This window comes from Aulostomus chinensis, chromosome 13 (genome assembly GCF_037954235.1).
Source record: "Aulostomus chinensis isolate RoL2024-O1b breed Wild chromosome 13, RoL_Achi_v1.0, whole genome shotgun sequence".
Taxonomy (NCBI): Eukaryota; Metazoa; Chordata; class Actinopteri; order Syngnathiformes; family Aulostomidae; genus Aulostomus; species Aulostomus chinensis.
The window spans coordinates 19,085,315-19,102,165 of NC_141332.1; the positions used below are offsets into that span (position 1 = coordinate 19,085,315).

The 16,851-nt window shown below is 42.7% G+C and overlaps 1 protein-coding gene and 1 long non-coding RNA gene across 3 annotated transcripts; one reads left to right on the plus strand and one right to left on the minus strand.

The window, feature by feature from the left end:
* Positions 1–2,425: 2,425 nt before the first annotated feature.
* Positions 2,426–14,887, minus strand: fhl1a (four and a half LIM domains 1a). Of its 2 annotated transcripts, none has more exons than XM_086221920.1 (6): positions 14,628–14,887; positions 6,023–6,204; positions 5,135–5,312; positions 4,189–4,358; positions 3,908–4,094; positions 2,426–3,179 (listed from the first exon to the last, which is right to left on the minus strand). In XM_086221920.1, exons 2-6 carry the CDS (start codon positions 6,176–6,178, stop codon positions 3,025–3,027), a joined length of 846 nt encoding a protein of 281 aa, XP_086078046.1. In that variant the 5' UTR covers positions 6,179–6,204; positions 14,628–14,887; the 3' UTR covers positions 2,426–3,024. The 2 variants fall into 2 exon arrangements, with proteins under 2 accessions (XP_086078046.1, XP_086078045.1); XM_086221919.1 differs by lacking the exon at positions 14,628–14,887 and adding an exon at positions 8,757–8,901.
* On the plus strand, positions 6,981–13,636 carry LOC147251325 (uncharacterized). The gene is made up of 3 exons (XR_015118923.1): positions 6,981–7,124; positions 11,526–11,977; positions 13,153–13,636. It is a non-coding gene; the product is annotated as an uncharacterized LOC147251325 (long non-coding RNA).
* Positions 14,888–16,851: the final 1,964 nt, after the last annotated feature.

The following is a 16,851-nucleotide window of genomic DNA, read 5'->3' on the forward strand; positions in this document are numbered from 1 at the left end:
ATGAGGAAAAAAAAATGTTAATGCTTCAGGGAAATTCCATATATTCCTTCAACATACTTGCTTCAGGTCTCTTTCCTCTTCCTCTTGTGTCAAGTTCTCCAGATTTTGTTTTCTATGTTGTGTCTAATTTTGATGATATTTTTTAAGAGTTCTGTCTTTGTCGGGGTTGCATTGTTGTAATTTATTACTTGTGGCTTCTTTGTTATTGTAATTATTCTCACCTTTAGTGTGTTTCTCTTGTATGAGAATATTCCAGGTCCATGCACATGTGAACTTATAAGGTTAATACCAAGACTAACAGAGGGAACAGCAGTACATTCGGGTGGGGGTGGGGGGGTTGGGGGTTCACATCCCAGTTTTTGCATGTGACTCATCTAAATTTACTTGACCGGCTGGTCTTTGCAGCATCCAGCAATATGGCCTTACCGTGTTTTTGTTTCATAACCTCCAGTATCTAAGTGTGAATATTCTAAGTTCCATGTGCTGGAGCTCATACACGCACAGTCTCCTGTCACGTGCTCACTGCTGAGGATGAAGTGTTCCTGCTTTACTTCAGAGCTCTGCCCTTTGCAAGATGTACTCAGCTTCAGTCAGAGTGTGTTTCCTTCCAGAGCCACTAGATGGCCTCGCAAGCACAACTGTTCATGAAAAGGCTGCTTTGAAGGACTCACGGTTCATTTATTTGTCATCGCAGTGCTACGCATACAGAATCTGATTACTAACAATCTCTCGTTCAAGATTAGTTTGAATCTGTTCTTACCTGTAATATATTCTCAGGAGAGCTCTGTGTTTTAATTCTTAGCTGCCTCTGGAGTGAGTATATGCGTCTCCTGCTACCTGTTCACTTGCGATCCTCGCCGTTTCTAAGACTAGAAATCTTCGGGAATCTGGTTCCACCACAAGCTTTGCGGGCTCTTACAGGCTGTCATCGGTCTGTGTGGCTCTTTCATGAATTTCTCCCACTAACTTCTAAAAAATTCCAACATTACTAGCTGCTACATGAGACACACACAAAAAAGCATTTCACTTATTTTTTATAATATAAAATGTGGCTGTTTATATATGAAAATACATTTCTACATATATTTAAGTGTTATTGTATTGTGTGTATATATAATCAGTATTAGGCAAATGAAGCCGTGTTTAGGATGGAGCGGTGATGGAGGAGATTTATTTTCTTGTGTTTGTGACTGTGCTTTAAGTTAGATTTCGACTCGTGCCCCGCGTCAGGGTGGTCAGGTCAGCTTTGGGCAGCCTTGAAACTGAAAACAAGGGGCCAAGTTGGGACCCACTACATGTTTCTCAGTGTGTATTTGTATTTTTATGAAGAGCTTTCAGTTGTGCCCCCCCCCCCCCCCCCCCCAGTCCCTGCTGCCTCATGCAGACTAAACTGGCAGACATTCGAATGGCAAGCAGAATTGTTTGAGCCTTCAGCGACGTGGTTGTTGCTGTGCCTGTCTTTGAATGTAATCCCTGTAAGATAGTTCCAGTTGGTATATCAGCTCGTCTGTTCGAAGAGGCAGAGTTCATTTAACAGCTGACACAGGTCACACTTGTTTTGGGTTTCTCATGATCTGTATTGAAATCTTGAAATTCCCTACGCTTGAATAACCTAAACGAAAGGTTTTTTTTTTGCCTTGGTCTTTGCTGGCTTTCACACCCGCTTGTGAACTAAAAATGGCTTTGTGCATGAAAGGGCTTTAGTTTTATTCATAAGCTCAGAGAATGTAACACTCAATGACCCGTCCTTCATTATTCACCGCTTTTAGCTTTCAGGAAACATACAGACTCGTTGCACTGTCACTGATTACTCGCTATGGTTAAATATGATCGCTACTGAGGAGTAGCTTCACTGTAGAAGAGTTCTTGAAGAGAAAATGGTCATGTCTGATATTTTAGAAGTCTCATCCATAATCCAAAACCTGCCTTCAACCCCCCCTTCCCCCAACGTTTCTCCCTCCTGGTGATTAGAGGCTGGTCGAGAGGAGACGACGCTCCTACGGGACAACAACAGGTGAGCAGCACCTGTGGGGTGGGGGGTTTTGGGGAGGTGCTGTTGTAGTTGCTGCTTGAACAGATACTGTATCTATTCCAGGTCCTGCTGCATGTTTGAGGGCTCAAGTCCTCAATGCGTATAACAATATAGGATAGCACGGTGCCTTAGATCTAGATTTAGGGTTTTTATTGTCACTGTTAACTAAGAAAGTGTGTCCTTACCTCGGCCTCGACAATCAGTCCATCCAGGGCAACTTTGTGAATACGAAACTCCTCTGAAAGATTTACTCACCTGACAACACCCTGTCCACACATACTAGAATTTGTACTGTAAATATTTCTAAAGTGTACTGAGATGATACAAACTGTTAATAAAGTCTTGCAAAAACAACTACTCGTGCCGTGTTTATTTGCTCCAAAGAAACAAACATTGAGATGAGCACCTCCTTTATTTTGCTTTGAGTACATGAGCAGTTTATATTTCAGCATCAAGCTAAAAAAAAAAAAAAAAAAAACACAACTCATTAGAAGTTGAAATTCACATGCTTTACATGTCTTAAAAGTCTCCGCTATTCAGAGACACAACAGATTATTAATCAAAGCTGGTATGTTGGAGCATGCATGTTAATATCTTTCTTCCAGAAAGGCACCAAAGAGACTTTTTTTTTTTTCCTATCTTCAACAAAAAAAAAGCTGCATCCACTCTAAAAGAGCTCAATAGAAGAAATGATAATCCCTCCAAGAAATTATACATGTCACTATCAAACACTGACATGTTGCATTTACACATGTGCAAATAAATGAGTCAAGCTAGAGCATACGGAGCTGAAATAATCTCCCGGCCTTTCACCAAAACTGACATTTTAATGCCATTTCAGAAACTGGATTTGCATTTAGAACACTTTTCAGCCACTCAAAAAAAAAATCCCATATTTGGAATAGTGAGGGTTAAAAAAAAAAACATATAAACTGTCAGTTTTGGTGTAAAGTTACTTTAAACTTAATTGTCTCCACAGACGAACGTGCTGTTCACAATTTCTTAGCACAGTCGGGGCAGTAGATGTGATCCCCGTTGATGACGAAGCGCTTGTTGGCCAGAGAGAGGCAGCACTTCTTACAGTTGAAGCAGTACTCGTGCCAGCAGTATCCCTCGTAGTTCACCACGTTTGTCCCGTGGCCGAACCCTGAGTGACAGACGGACATTCATCAGTCAGCAACGCCAGAAAACCAGGGAAATCTGTCCTGCCATTGGATGAGTACACACCTCTTCAAAACCTGGATTCAGCATCTAACTTCTGTTTTTTTCTCTTTTCTTTAAATGTAAGTCACCTTTGAAAGTTTAGGACATTGCTACATATTAACCATTATTGTTGAAATGCAAAATCCCTTTTTGAAGACCGAAACAAAAACTTTGCCTACTCATCAGGCTGGAGGGGGAAAATGAACTGTTGAGCATACGTGCCAAAAAAGTCTCATTGGCGACCCCTGAGAAATTTGAAAACTTTTTGCACGAGTATAATGCACAAATTTTTTATTATATTTTGTAATATTCTCTGTAGAAAATTCTTTCACTGTTGAAGTATTTGGACTTCTTGACTTGCAGCAGGTGATTCTTCATTCTCATACATCTCCATGTTTGTCAGCCCCTCACATACCTCACATACATGGCATTAAACCTGATTATGAGGAAAAGTCTCAAGGTTGACTCTATCTCCTGCATTGCATCATGGTATATTGAGGCATCTGTCGGGGGGTGGGGGCAGTGACATCACTGTCTCTTCTACTGTACCGTTCCCATTAGAATTATGCTTGAATCGTTCACGTGAAGGACGTGACTTTTTCTTCCCATTCATTCCATATTTTATACAGTTGAGGCTGGTATCTGGGGGGATCTGTGTGAGTTGGGCCTGACCTGTGATGGGGTTCTTGCAGCCGTGACACTTCTTGGCTACGTCGGTCTTATAGCAGTCAACACAGTACATGACGTTCTCATGGGAGGTGAAGCGGGCTGTCGCCAGGGGCTTACGGCAGGTGTGGCACACAAAACACTCGGAGTGCCAGGGCTGATCCTGGTAGCTGACCCCCCCGGAGGTGATGGCCTGAGAGGGATAGGTTATGATGTCATACACACACAAACACACACACACACACACTAACGCTCTGTGGATTATTCATTTTGATGTGATCCAGTACCTGCTTGCAGTGGAAGCACTTCTTGGCGAACTTCTTGTCGTGGCAGGGAGCACAGTAGATGTCATCACCCTTGGTCAGGAAGCTCTGCGTGCGGATGGGCTGCTTGCACTCAAAGCAGGTGAAGCAATCCTCGTGCCACACCTTGTTCTTATACTCCACGTTCTGGGTTCCTGAAACACACATCATCAAGGAGTTGTGGAGAGCTGCAGCAGATCAGAACAACCATTTGAGCTGAGAGGTGATAGGATGTAGCCCAACAAACATTTCACTCACTTTATTTAGCACTGTTGGTATCGGTTCTTTTCTCTATCAGCTTCTTTATTAAAGCTGCGTGATGCTGAGTTTAACCTCTATGACATGTTTATTGACTTTCAGGTCATATTTCCAGTTAATATCGAGCACCGCGTCTCCATGGAAACAACGCAGTCACGACTAGAAGGAGTGAACATACTTACATTGACAAATTTATTTCATCAAAACAATGAATGAGTGTATCAACATCTCTCCGAATGAAGTGTCAACACTAATTCAGCACAAACTGAACTTTGTTTATGACCTCTGTGAAGAGGCGCTACAACTCGTCCCAGGTTGTTCCAGTCAGCGCCAACCGCTGCACCACCGTGCCACCTTGTTCTGGTGAATAGTAGCTGAATTTGTTGATCTCAGCTGGGTCAGTCATGGTTTAACAGTTACGCAGAGGAGTGCTGGATATTTGTTTTTCTTTTTTTAAGAATCTGATCAGTGCAAACATTTTATGTTATCAATATTTTAAACTAGACGTGTAAATAAAAATGACTTTTAATATTACATTTAATACTTTGATAGAGCAGTAGGGTAGAAACAAATATTCACAAGCAAAGCAGATGGATAAACGTGCACTCTAATGATAAAGACCACCAGGAGCCATCATTTGAATATTTAGGCTCCTGAGTAGCAGCAAACCCACCTGGCATGACCACCTTGTAGCAGCCCTGGCAGCGGTTGCCATCCTCTCGGGAGCTGCACTTGCCACACATGATCTTCCCATCATCCCTGGCGCTGAACGGCTCGCTGGCTAGAGGCTTGTAGCACTTGGCACAGCGGAAACAGTCCTCGTGCCAGTAGCGGTTCTTATGGTGCAGCTCCTAAACACAGAGAGGGGGTGCAGACTGAGTAGAGGTGCCCTGATGCAGAGGAAAGGTGGGGGGCCTGAGCCCAGAATAAGAAGCCCATGTGTCAGGAATTAGAGTGGAGGTGAAGTGAACCGGGATGCGGCGAGGCATGAAGGAGACCACGGTCAAATGTGAAATAAAGTATTTTAGCTCCATTAGTACAAATGGTTTGGGTTTTTTTTTTAACACAACTAACTGCCTGCTACGGGCAGAGCTCTGGAAACAAGCACAGCTGCTGGAGAGGAGGCGGCGATGACAAATGCAGGCACACTCAGACCCCTCGCTTTCATCACCCAGCAAGTTAAAACGAAGAGGGCCTGATTCCCAGTCTGATATACTTCTTTATTTTGACTTATTTATTCAACAAGCTTAAGTTCTCTCCTGTTTCTATGGAAGATCTTTTTATTATTATTATTATTATTATTATTATTATTATTATTATTATTATTATTATTATTTACTTCAAGCAATAATAATCAGATTTCTTTCATATGAAGTACTGATGCTGGATGGACAGATTCATATTTACTCATTTCTCCTGTGGCTTGTGTGTGTGTGTGTGTGTGTGTGTGTGTGTGTGTGTGTGTGTGTGTGTTCCAGAAATCTATTATGAATTTTACAAAGATGCATTTACTTCATTATTTACTGTCATGGGTGATTTCCCACTTCACACACTCTCTCACCTTGGCATCAGCACCTATGGGTCGTCTGCACTCCGCGCACGTGTTGGCGCACAACTTATCAAAGCACTTGGTGCACACGTGCTTCTCATCCTTCTTCACGTACTTCTTGCCGTGCAGGTTGTCGCGGCAGTAGTAGCAGTCGAAGCGATCGGTCATGGTGGAGGAGAGGTAACACTTGGGGCCTGAAAGAAGACATTCAGAGGAGATGAAGCGGCTGGAGCTCCGTCAGGCAGCACACGGGGCCATTGTTGCTTCTCCATCACCCAAACAAGCTCCCTCTCACAAACTCTCGGTTTTATTTATGGAGCACTTTAGACGTGCAACCAGAGCTCCAGCTCTCAAAAGGAAAAAAAAAAAAAAAAAGAACCCAACATAATGCGGACACACGAGACAATACCTCACATGTATTGTGGATGCTAAAAGATGCTAATGTACATCTGACCTTAGGAATTTAAAATGCAAAAATAAATAAATACATACATAAATCAAGAGCAGAATTTCCTCAATGAGGACGTTAATCTTCAGTGTCGGTTTTAATATCGGTAAGAGGTAGAGCTCCGCCAGCAGCGGCATACCGACGTGATGAGGGAGGTGAGATGGAGGTTAAAAAACAGAACAATTAGAAAGCAGCGCACAGACGGCTCATTGTTGTCTAACTTCCGTTTTTTTCACACTGAAAACTTGTTATCGGACTCCCCTGGAAAGTTTTTATTTTTAGTCCGGCTGGCTCAGTCCCACCCCAACACACAGACACATATTTCCAAGATAGCCCCCGAGTCCAGCTCAAATATTTGTCTGCATCTTTGGGAGGGTCATTTATTGGCTGTAGGAGCAGGGCGGCGGTCCGGCGCGTCCCGTCCCGGCTGGAGCAGCTGTGTGTGGGGCAGGTTGGGTTTATCACTTTCTGCTGTAGCTGCTAAAGCTTCTCTGTCTCCCAGGATGTCAGGGGACACACATCATTCTAATCCGCAAAAGCAAATGAGTGATGGAGGAAAACAATGGTTGTAAGGGCATTTCGTTTTAGTAACCATAGCAACAAGGAAAATATTTATGAAACGAACTGCAGCTATTTACATGGGATGTGGTAAACAGTCGTGGAGAGGTGAGCCACTCAGTGTGTGGTATTTGCCTGTGTGTGTGTGTGTGTGTGTTCTTATAATTGCTGCATTGTGAGGATTGGAACAAGTTTTCAACAACAGTGAGGACATTTTTGGAAAGTGAGTTATCCTCACAATTTAAAAGGGCTCGGTTAGATAAAGTTATGGAAAGTCCTTGCCAGTGTGTGTGTGTGTGTGTGTGTGTGTGTGTGTGTGTGTGTGTGTGTGTGTGTGTGTGTGTGTGTGTGTGTGTGTGTGCGCGTGCGCGTGTGTGTCAGCTGTCATCCAGGGATAAATGTCGGACTGAGTGACACCCCGCTCCACCTACTAAGGTCAGATGTGCATTAGCAAACTGTTTTCTTCCCTGTAACAACATCTACTGCACGTCTGTCCCTCCTGGGTGAGGATCCCTCCTCTGTTGCTCACCCTGAGGTTTCTCAGATTTTTCCCTGTTAAAAGGGTTCTCTATGGAGTTTTTCCTCAGTCGATGTGAGGGTCTCAGGGCAGAGGATGTTGTTATGATGCCATGTAAAGCCCTTTGAGACAAACTGTTTGTGAAAACGGGCTATACAAATAAAATTGCCTTGCCTTGCCTTGCATGACCTATCCTGGAGCCCATGCAACACAGCCAATCACACACATAAATTCTTGTCTCTCATTTGTGAGCCGGGCCAGACCTGAGGTTGATTTCCACCATCACCATCAATCCTCTATATAAAGAACATTGACCTTCCTGAGGGGACAAATGCAGAGTGATGACTAACAAGCCTACATTGATACTATTGTGGTTCCAGCTGAGACGTGTCCAATACTTGGGCTTTAATCTTTTGTTACTCCGCGACAGCTGCCCCCTGTCAAGCAGTCATGGTATGTGCCATTGCTAAGCTGTCGAAGCAGAGGGAGCTGACCACTTGGGTCCTTGTGGGGAGGAGTCCTCCATAGCCAGAAAGGTCAGAGTGTGACCAGTTCGAGTGGTGAGTCAGAGCAGCGTGAGATCAAAGACAGAGCGACCTCCACGGCATCAGCGGATACAAACAGTAGCAAAGACACAATCGCGGCATGATTTTCCTTTTACTACCATCTAATGCAGTCATTATAGCGCCATAGAGGAGATAAACAAACAAACAATACAGTGCAAACCCTGGAACAAGGCAACAGCAAATATTAAACCCCATATTTCTACAAAAGACCAGAATTGCACCCCGAGAGTGTCCCATCAAACTCATTCAGTCCCTCAATATGAGAAACCGATTTGCCTCAGTATTTGATGGCTTCTTCCTCTGTTCTTCATTGAGACGCTTGAAAAGTAGTAATAGTAATAAGTAAGTAATTTTTGAATATTCTCACTGGCAACCGGGGGGGGGGGGGGGGGGGGTAAAAGCGCCAATCATTAAACCTCTTTGATGCAGATATTTAAATACCATCATTTAATTTGGATTGTTCATCTTGAGAAAGTCGTACATGCTATATTTGAGTAAAGCAATACTGATGAATTTTTAAGTCCCTCAGCATGTAAATATCCAATCAAACACTCAAAAAAAAATCATTGAAACAGCATCAAAGTCTCCAAACCGAGTGTGTAGTCGCACGCTGCTCGTACACACCTGGTCAGGAGGTATTACAGGTAGCATCCATACCTGAGTGCTTGTAGAAAGTCATGTTTGGTTTGTAGGAAAGAATACAGCGTAGGAGGAGAAGGTGGCATCCACAGGGGGGTCAAACCCAGAGACCATACACCTCGCTGTGTTGTGGGGGGGTCTGTATATACCCCTCTGCGACCTGCACACACCCCCACGACCCCATGTCCAAATCCTGCCTTCCTTATCCTGCCTTTTTAGGGAATGCATTGGAGAATGGAGCGGATGAGAGAGGGGATAGATTAGGTGATACAGATTGGATTCCATTGCTGTAACATCAGACGGTTAAAAAAAAAAAAAAGAGGAACGAAAAAAAGAAGCAGTGTGAGGGTTTTGAATGGTGGCCATGAGGGATAACAGATACTCCCAAAGCCTCGACATAGAATGTTTGGTTAGGACGAGTACAGACGACACGTTGGATCACTTAATATCATAACTCAGCCTGATGACTCACAAGAGGTTTATGTTATTGAGGAGAGACTAAGTGGGGTGCTCTGTAAGCTGCCGCTCATTGTAAGCTACCGCAAGTAAACAACTATACATCTGCACAAAAAGATCATATGTAGATGGTTTTTATGATCCAATATAGCAGATGTTTTATTGAGGGAGTCGGGGGGGGGGCGGAGCCACAACGTAATTTGCAGACAGTGACAGATTCTTTGCTGTTATCTTCTTGGAGAGAAAATTTCCTTTAAAACCCCTACAAATAATAATGATTTTTTTTCTACATGACAGCTTGTACGGAATTCAAAGTCTCTTAAGAAAATTGGGAGTGTTTCTTGAATGTAACAGTGATGTAACTGGCGATGAATGTCTACAGAAAAGAGCAGAAACTGCAACTTAAGCTTCGGTAAGATAATTTTTCCACGAGGTAAAAATGTCGATACAAGAATGACGGACATCAAACACAGACTCAAGCAGTGGAGCAGGCAAAATAAACAGCCGTCTTCACCGTAGCAACGCTGCTATTTAAGGACAACATCTATACTTGCTCTTGATCAATATTTTTCTTTTCTTACTGAGACAGTGAGGGATAAAGAATAGAAAGTCCCTCAAGGATGTACTTTTAAGTTAATTTTTGACTTTTTGGATATGAAATGACATCATTCCATGCTACACTTTTGGGCAGGTGGCATAATTACTATGTACATTATAGACTTACAGTATACCCCTGAAATACAGCATTCATAAGACCAATAAAAAAAAAAGAGTTAATGAGGTCACAGTGCCCTTGACCTTTGACATTAACCACCAAAATCAAATCAATACATCATTGCATTAAGGTGAAAATGCTGACGAGTAAAGCTGAGATAACCTCGATGACATCAGCATATGTGATCATAGCTGGATGTGGATCACTCCATGACATCCACACAAGATATTCCACAGAAATCAAACTGAGCTTCATACGTAAAGTTGCTGTAGTCGCCCTTTTTAAGATTAAACCCCTCGCAGCCAGCATCCTCCTCCTCCTCCTCTTTTCTGCAGTGCAGCTCGTGGCTCTTCCCTCTGATTGTATTGGGCCTCTGAGGACAGACGGATCATTACAGGAACGAGAGGAAACTGACGGCTTCTTGCGACTCAGACAGGAAGTTAATTACAGGAGAGGGCTCGTTAAACTCGCTGGCAGAGACCAGAGTACATCTGATTAAAAAGAAATACTTGTTTCTTTACTATAACAGATAGGCATAAAATCAATGCAGTGGGCTGGCCTGTGTGTGCATGTGTGTGTGTGAGTCCTCAGTTGTTTGAAAGGCATCTGTGTATAATCAGAGATTTGGTTTGGTCCATTACTGCAGTACCAAGCATTAAGTCTGTCCTGTTTTATAATCTATCACTCAATTATCATGAACCCACAAAGATGAGTTAATGAGCAGGAAGGCGCCGTGACTCCCAGGTTACCAAAAGCCTCCCGGTGGACCGTCTCGCTTCTGTATTACATCTGGTCCAGCTCTTCTATTTCTATCCACATTTGTTTAAACTTGCCAAGCAGTTTGTCCTTGGACGATACTCATGACAGTGAGCCAAGAGAACGTTATATTTTGGGTTAGGATCGGAACATTTTCATTAATTTCTCAGGAAATATTTCATGAATTCTGGATGTCTGCCCTTCTAGTTTCATTTTTTTTCTCTAATCTCTTATTAGGAATCGCCTGATGTACTTAGACCCCCACCACGAACCACCAGGGAGACGAACTGGTGTCCGACGTGGATTTAAACTGTCAGATGATGAATAAAACTGAGCCGATGAGCTGATTTATGAGGCGATGAGTTTAGCTAGAAGTAACAGCTGTGACCTTGACCTTTGACCACTACATTTGTTCAGGTCATCCTTGAGTGGATGTTTAAGCCAAATTTAATGAAGTGTCCTTCAAAGCCTTGCAGAGAAAAATACATGTACGGACACTTTGGTCTGTGTGGGTTCATGGTACTTGAATGATAGATTCTATATGTCGGAGTTGTTTTTAAGGTACGTGATATATTTATTATTTTCCTTTCCTGTTGTGACTCACAAACAGCACCAATATTATACTTTGTGCATCTGTCATCGGATGTAGTCTCCCTCATCCGTCCCGCACGCTTGTTTTGGAAGTACACAAATACTTCCTGGTCATCCGAAAAAAATAACCTACACTTGTTCTAAATTAAGTAACTGATAATCTGTTTTTCTTCCATTTCATAGTAAAAAATAACAAAAAAACCAAGGCTGCAAATTGTGAAGTACTCGCTCATGTTTAGCTTTCACCTCTCTCTCTCTCTCTCTTTTAGATTTGCGGGTTTTGACAGAGAAACAGGAAACCTGGTCAGAACTTCCTGAGTCGGTTGCTCAACTTGACAGGAACAAATAATCTTCAGTGTTGTAACAGAAAAAAAAGAAAGAAAGAAAAAGGCCATAGCTTCCGTGTGCTCGTCCCCCAATATGACCTCTATCTCCCCGGACGTCCCAGTCACCCTTCGTATCTGGTTAGTGGGCAGACAGGCTTGTGGCTATCTCAGGGGAACAATGAGTCATCATCAACACAGGGAGAGCTACGGTAACACGACCACAATACAGAACTCATTGGAACATAACACACACTTAAGGTCACCAAGCGGCTACGCCAATCAGGGTGTGACTGATAGACTCGGACTCGCCGCTGTCCAAATATGTGTGGACAAAAGGCTGAGAGGGCAACTGTCAACGCTGTAACACTCCCTTCCAGAGGATACAGCTTGTGTTGGTAACATTAACACACACACACACACACACACACACACACACACACACACACACACACACACACTCTCTCTCTCTGATAAAGCTCTCTCTGTGGGCCAGTAAACACTCAGCTCTCACTGCTCTCACATGATTCCATCATTCCACTCTGCTGATGTGGTGAAGCAACATTAAAGAGACCAACTGCAAACCTGACGCATGAAATATCACATAACACACCCTTTTGTTTTGTTTTGTTTTTTCATTTCATTTCATTTCAATCTGTCACGCATGAGGATTTTCTCTAAAGCACTGGAGCGCTCACGATCTTTGGAGGCCAACCAGGAAGTTAGCATCACAGTGGATTCCCTCGACCAAAAGCCAACTGGATCTTTAATAATCTACACACTATTACATTATTTACACACTACACTGCACTACACACAAAATACACCCCTTTTATGACTTTTGAGTGAAGCACACACTACACCATGGAGGAGCTACAAGGCAGACGCGTGACTTTGACGTCACCTCGCACTTCCTCTGTCCTTGACGTTTAATGTCGTCGTCTTACACAGAAGATTAGCCAACTGTGAGCATGTCAGCCACATTAAAAAAAGCTTTGAAATTCACAAGTGTGGTGTTTACTTGTCTGTTTCTATGTCAAAGAACTAAACATTAAAACATATTATGGCTTTATGTTAAGCATTCAACCAAAAAAACAATTTACCTACTGGCTGAGATGACAGTGTTTTATGGTGCAAAGTTCAAATCATCGTTTATATTGTTGCTGCAAAAAAGAATGAAATATTGTCACAAGACTATGAAATCTCTCTCTCTCTCTCTCTCTCTCTCTCACTCTCTCTCTCTCTCTCTCTCTCTCTCTCTCTCTCTTTCCCTCCCTCCTTGTTCATTTCTCCCGTCCCATTTCTTCCCAAAGTAATTAACTGTAATTCAGCTGAGGTTTTTCTCTGGCCGGAGATGAGAACAGGGTGAGAACAGCAGCAGCAGACATCATGGAGATTGCTTCCACCGGCCTCACTCAGCTCAGCCCACACAGAGAAAAGGAGCAGCATTGCCTATTTAGGAGTAGTGTGCAGGGCTTCCATGTGTTTCATCAACTCGCTCATCTACGCATCAGGCACACCCACACTCACTCGTCCCCTTCTCTTCTCTTTCTTCTCTCTGCTTCATTCGCAGGGATAAAAGGAGTGATGAATAGCATGTCTCTGGCTGAATAAACTGCTGGCACCAAACCTTCCAGACAACTCAGAGTGACAAACATTCTGCAGCTGGCTCGGATGAGAGCAGCACCGAGCCCTGGGGTGGCCATAGAGAGGAAGAGAAAGAGGCTACACAGAGAGAGAAAGAGACGGTTTACTTTGTGACCACAAGATACAACTTGTTCCCTCAATTCTATACGTTCGAGACCACAAGATGTAACTTGTTCTCACATGTTATATCTTGTGGCCAATGATAAGATCATTTATGGCCAAAAATAAGATAATAAGATGATCAAATTGAGGGAATAAGTGTTATATCCTGGCCTAAAAATAACTTATTGTGGCCTCAAAATGTATTCTTGCTTTCTGTGCCGACAGAAAGAAATATAAATCTACTCTCAACAGTCACAAGCATGAATGAAGTCTGGCTCAAGTATATTCTCAAGAATTTCTTAACAAAACAGTGCTGTTGCGTTTGTGCAGATTTGTGTTTCTTTAAGGATCAGAAATAAAAGTTCTAAAACGTCTTCTGTGTATAGTTCAGTCTTGAATATGATTTTTTACTTTTTGCAAATTACAGCCCCGGAGAGAGGGAGCAATCTTTCAATGCTGCAAGTGGCTTATTTTATTACGCAGGGAAGTTTTATGGCTTTCGAAGGATGGTGAAATCACAGTGGAGCCACAGGGAGGGAAGACCACTGTGCCAGAGAAACGACCGTGATATCCGGGTCCCTTTCATGACATCATGCATTTGGTTTGGCTGTTACCCAAAGCAGAAGGGAGGAGACAAGCTAATGTATGTTTTCACAGTTTCAAGCCACGCATGGTATTTTTAGGTACTGCTGGTCACTGCAGATGCCTTAATACACACACACACACACACACACGCACGCACACTGGCTCTGTAAGACAGACAGTGATGCAATCAAATAAAAATAATTAATCTTCACTATTATCCAGCTGCATTGATGAAAGTTAAATTATTCGTCCCGAGAGAGGAACTTAAACGTCAAAGTAGTGAGTAACAGTCCAGAACTCCTCCAAACGATAAACGACAGATGTGTATTTAAGGGTCACGTCATGGTATGATATCCTGTCAGCTATTAATCATTTAAGTGTTGTTATCATTATCATTATCATTATTATTATTATTATTATTATTGATAATAATAAATCAAAAGACATTGAAAAGGTGCTCATGGTACTTTAAAACTGTTTTAAATATTCATAAAGTATGAATATGTAATATGATAATTGGGAGCAAAATACGCGCGATCACCTGTTGCGCTTTAAACCATCTCGCCAGAATGAATCCCTGAGGATGAAACTCTCAAGCCCACAGGATTACAGCTGTTCAAAGTGAGCGTTGATACGCGCAGAAGATCGTGTCCTATCGCCTGACGCGAGCTGAGCAGCAGCAGCAGCAGCAGCAGCAGCAGGTTTTCTACTCACCGATGAGCGTCTTTCACTCGACACCAAGCAGTGTCCGGTAGGTTTGGCTGAGAGGTAAAATCTGCGCAGGCAACGCAGCTTTTAAAAGCCAGAGGGAGCAAGAAAAAAAAAAAGAAAAAAAAAAAAGAAACTGCGGGCAGGACATGAGCCAAACCTCTGCAAACTCTCATAAACAATGACCTCAACCAGGAATTTACTTGCTCTCTTAGTAAAGTTCTCACTGCTCCCGCACACAAGGCGAATGAGATCATGAGGAAAATAGACATAACTTTTCTGTTTCAAGGAGCTCTGACACTTCACAATAGCCTTGTTATGGAAGATGGCTAGACCCCCCCCCCCCCCCGACACACACACACACACACACACACACACACACACACACACACACACACACACACACACACACACACACACACACTTATATCAGTGACCCCATGCTATACTTTCTGCTGTTTCTCATAATGTGGACTGATTTTTCACCTGAAACCTTTTTGTCCTGTTTTGGCCTCGCTCACCTCCTTCTTTGGTAATGAAGGGAAGAATTACATGAAGATGACTCATTCTCAACAAAAGTACATGCAGACTGCAAACTCAAGCCTGCTGCACTTCCAAATGGATGACAATAACCCCCCCCCCACACACACACACACACACAGACACACACAAAAAGAGCCGTTATTATGATGTAACACAGACACCAGCTTTTATTTTGACCGTGTCAGAGAGGCCGAGCCACCAGATGTGATAGTTTCATCCCCGACCACAAAGAGACGCACGTCTGACCGGAGGAGAACGTGAACATGTACCGTGACTGACGGTTCCGAACCAGGAAATACTGAGGAAGAGCAGATCCTCTTCTTCACCGTCTATCTTCACCTGCACACCTAACCGAGTTAAGTGCCAACTGTCTCTGGCTGCTGAGAATTTTCAGGTCTTTCTTGAGTCCTTGTGGACATTTGTGCCACATTTGAAAAAAACAAAAAACCCTCCAGCTACCCCTCCCCCTTCTATTTTGTTCAGTGACCTCGACCTTTGACCACAAAAATCTTTCAATTAATTATAATGATAGTTTTCATCCCACAGGAGAAGATAAAGAAAATATTAAAATTGTTTAAAAAAAAAAAAGGCTGTTTATCTTTTCCTCACCACCACAAGTTTTACCCTCCGTATATTTTTTTGGGAGAAAAACAGACGACGAAAAAAAAAAATCTTTTAAAGCCAGAGGAGATAAAACTATAAGTGTTCCAGAAAACAGAGCCCCCCTCCACCTGCCCCATAAAACAACACTTTTTCTCTCCTGAACCACAGCAATTTGTTTGTTTGTTGTTTCTTTATCTCATCCATGTTTAATAGCTCGCAGCCTCGAACTATCAGCCACGTATGTGGATCATTACTCAGTTCTTAGCCTAATAAAACCCCTTCTCAGGTTTATAAATCCAACTGTACTTTTGAGCTTGTAGAACATTTGTCTTTCCTCCGTGCCGGTGACGGCCGGATTATGTTTTCAGGTTGCACATTCCGTTCCGTTCTCCTATTTCAGGAAAAATTTGAGTTTCTTCGAATTTGGCACAAACGTCAGCTTCTGCTGTGACACTGACATGGACATGATGATCAAGTGATTATTCTGATGGTCAGCTTCACTTCGACTACCCCAAAAAAAACAATTTCTAGCTCTGACACGCATTCAAAATTACTACAAAACTTAACACATTTGTCTAATAGCATTAAATGTTGACATTTTATACCCAAGAGGTCAAAGGTCAAATTCTATTTGACATAATAATGTTCTGAAAAATATTCTCTTACCAATGATCAGCGACACCTTTGTGCGGTGACAGCGGTTGCACGGATCCGTTGTTTTGTGGTTGTGCGTCTGTCCTTTCCAATATTTTTTAATGTGACATCGCTGGAATCAGGCTTTCTTCAAATTTCCCACCAACGTCTACAGTGACTCACAGATGAACTGAAAAGATTTTGGTGGTCAAAGGTCAAGGTCACTGCAACTTACATATGGACAAATTTATAGTTTTTTTTTTTTTTAAATTAAAGTCCGCACCGCGTACAGTATGTTCTGAATGTAAGCAGCAACTGGACTGGGCAGGCGGAAATTCTAGCGGTGTGTGTGTGTGGATGAATCACCTTGATAGCAACATTCCTAAACAACCAGGACATCTCATGATAAAGGAAACAAGGTTAATGAGGACGCCGCGGCGAACGGGCGCTT

Excerpts from the sequence above, each read along its gene's own strand:
- fhl1a (XM_086221919.1), bottom strand. The coding sequence starts at position 8,778 with ATGACTTTCTACAAGCACTCAG. Across the intron at positions 5,313-6,022 it reads CCATAGGTGCTGATGCCAAG|GAGCTGCACCATAAGAACCG; the intron begins GTGAGAGAGTGT and ends CTCTGTGTTTAG. Across the intron at positions 4,359-5,134 it reads CTACAAGGTGGTCATGCCAG|GAACCCAGAACGTGGAGTAT; the intron begins GTGGGTTTGCTG and ends TGTGTGTTTCAG.